Source organism: Molossus molossus, unplaced genomic scaffold, assembly GCF_014108415.1.
Source record: "Molossus molossus isolate mMolMol1 unplaced genomic scaffold, mMolMol1.p scaffold_m16_p_18, whole genome shotgun sequence".
NCBI lineage: Eukaryota > Metazoa > Chordata > Mammalia > Chiroptera > Molossidae > Molossus > Molossus molossus.
Genome location: NW_023425353.1, coordinates 65,482,699 through 65,484,932, shown reverse-complemented (window position 1 = coordinate 65,484,932; position 2,234 = coordinate 65,482,699). Strand labels below are relative to the sequence as shown.

At 60.3% G+C, this 2,234-nt stretch overlaps 1 protein-coding gene across 1 annotated transcript; it reads left to right on the top strand.

Annotated features, from left to right (window-relative positions):
* Positions 1–381: 381 nt before the first annotated feature.
* On the top strand, positions 382–1,278 carry LOC118632981 (basic proline-rich protein-like). Its single transcript, XM_036266321.1, has one exon. The coding sequence runs from the start codon at positions 382–384 to the stop codon at positions 1,276–1,278; it is 897 nt and encodes a 298-aa protein (XP_036122214.1).
* The last annotated feature ends 956 nt before the right edge of the window (positions 1,279–2,234 follow it).

Here is a 2,234-nt window from a genome sequence, read left to right as displayed (position 1 = left end):
GATCTGAGTCACCCACTCCCCCGCGGGAAGAGGTCATTCCTTGTGAGGAAGCCCACTCTGCGAAGTTCCCCTGTTCATCTCCCAGGCAGCCACACCATGGCCCACATACAGCAAATTCTCCGACCTCGGCAGGCCTACCAGCCTTCTCGACACCCCAGCCTCACTCTAACGCCAAAGCAGCCAACACTACTCACTGGGACACTCCTGTGCCAAGTTCCCTGCCTGAGAACCACTGAACGATGACAGGCTGCATTCGGGCCCAGGTGAGCTCCAGCCTTCCCAGGAACTACTCTCAGAGAAGCTAAACTCTCGATGCCTGGTCTCCCCGGCCAGACCCCAGTCGGCCAAGTTCACAGCCCTCGGGGAGAAAGGCGCATCGCGATGCGCCTTCGGGTCCAGGCACACCGAGGCCCCCCGAATTCCGAACGCGAGCCCCCACCTTCACCCCACAATGGGCAACCTCCACGGCGTCTGCATCCAGGGCCAACAGCGAACGCCGCTAGAGTTGTGTCCGTGCCCCTACGACTCCCTTCCCCGGCTACAAAAACACGAAATATCGGGCCACCGAGGCCCCGGGTCGAAGCTAAGATCCCCTCCAAGCCCCCGGCCACCGGAGTTCCCCGGTCGGACCCAGCGCCTAAGGCCGGGCCGCCGGGCCCGCCTCGCTGTCCCAGGCCGCTGAGCGCCAGGGCCCCGGGCCGCGTCCCACTGGGCCCCCATTGTTGCGGGTCCCATCGGCCCGAGCAGGGAGCGGGGCCGGCACCGCACTCACCTCCCGCGCCGCGGCTCCGGGCCGGGCCCGGCCGGGCCGAGGGCCTCACGTTCCGCTCCGCCCGCCTCGGCGGTGTCGGCGGCGGCGGCGGCGGGGGCGGGAAGCAGCGGCCAGGCCCGGGCGCCGCCGATGGGCTCCCACCGAGCTCCGGGCTTCTCTGGCGGCGGCGCTCGCAGCCCCCGCTGGCGGTCCGCGCTGGAAAGCGTCCCCCTCCCGGCCCGCGCGCCCGGCCGCCCGGGCGGGAACACACGCCGCCGACAGGAACGTTCCGCTGCGAGCAGGCGGCGGCGGTTCTCCCCCGCGCCAGGTGGACCGCGACTCCTCCCCCGCTCGCGCCGTCGGCGCCGCGGCTGAGCGTCTCCGGGGTGACGGAATCCACCTGGGACTGCTTCCAGGGCCGGGTCCGACGGGAAGGGTCTGCACCGCGCCAGCCACCGCCGAGGCGCGCTGGCCACCCAGGGCTGCAGCTGAGCGTCGGCTCCCCCTCATTCCTCACTTGGGGGTAACCTTGAGGGCTCCGTAAGATCGCCTGAGATGAAAGTGCCTGGCGCGGGAAACGGGGCGGCACGCCGGGGCGCGCTCATTGCCGGGGCTACCGGTGATTGTTGCTACTACTACCGTCGCCGCCTCCAGAGGTTTGCGCCGCCCTCGAGCACCCCGAAATCGGTGCGCACCATCTCTCTCCTGCTGGCCGAAGCTGTCCTCAGAATTCCCTGGAAAAGAAGCCGGCGCAAGAATCGCTCTCTCGATCACTGCCACTTAAGGGGAGGACAAGGGTGCAGATTCTTCTTCCTCAAGTTGATAATTACTGCCACGTGGGCTCCAGTTAAGGAGAAGAGCTTATTGTGTCCGCTGTCTCCATTACAACCCCGGGCTCTCTTCCTCCTCTGAACATTGGCTAGGTGAAAAAACAAAAAATTCTGAAAGCAAGTTTTGCTTTCTTTATAAAATCAGTGAATTAAAAAAAATTCTTTCTCTTTCCCACCTTTTTTCCGGCCCATCACACCTCTAGATATGGCATAACCTAGTTATTTTCAGAGCAAATTAGTTTATAAAAATACAAGTGTGTATTCCCGGACTCTCAATGGGAAGTGAGAGCTGCAGAAGGTGCTTCAAAAAGGATCATAGCTTTTAGGTGTTCTAAAATTTTCCATTCTCACTTAGTCCCCTGGCTTCTGAGACAAGAAATTTTAGCTTGATACCTTTTCTCCCTTGTCTGAAGAGACTTTCCAGAAAGGCTCACTTGTGTCAGTCACTTGTACCTGAATTAAATGTTGTCACTGTATCACACACATATACACGTGGATTTCCACTTAGATTATCCTCTGGAAGTTAGGGCTCTGCCTATTTAAACTAATTTTTGTAACCATCTAGAAATAGCAAGCTCATGGGTTAGAAAGCAGCATGCTCAAAACCTCTGGAGGTTCTCTGCTCCCTTAAGCAAGGGCATTTTTATGCAATG

Excerpts from the sequence above, each read along its gene's own strand:
- LOC118632981 (XM_036266321.1), top strand. The coding sequence starts at position 382 with ATGCGCCTTCGGGTCCAGGCACACCGAGGCCCCCCGAATTCCGAACGC.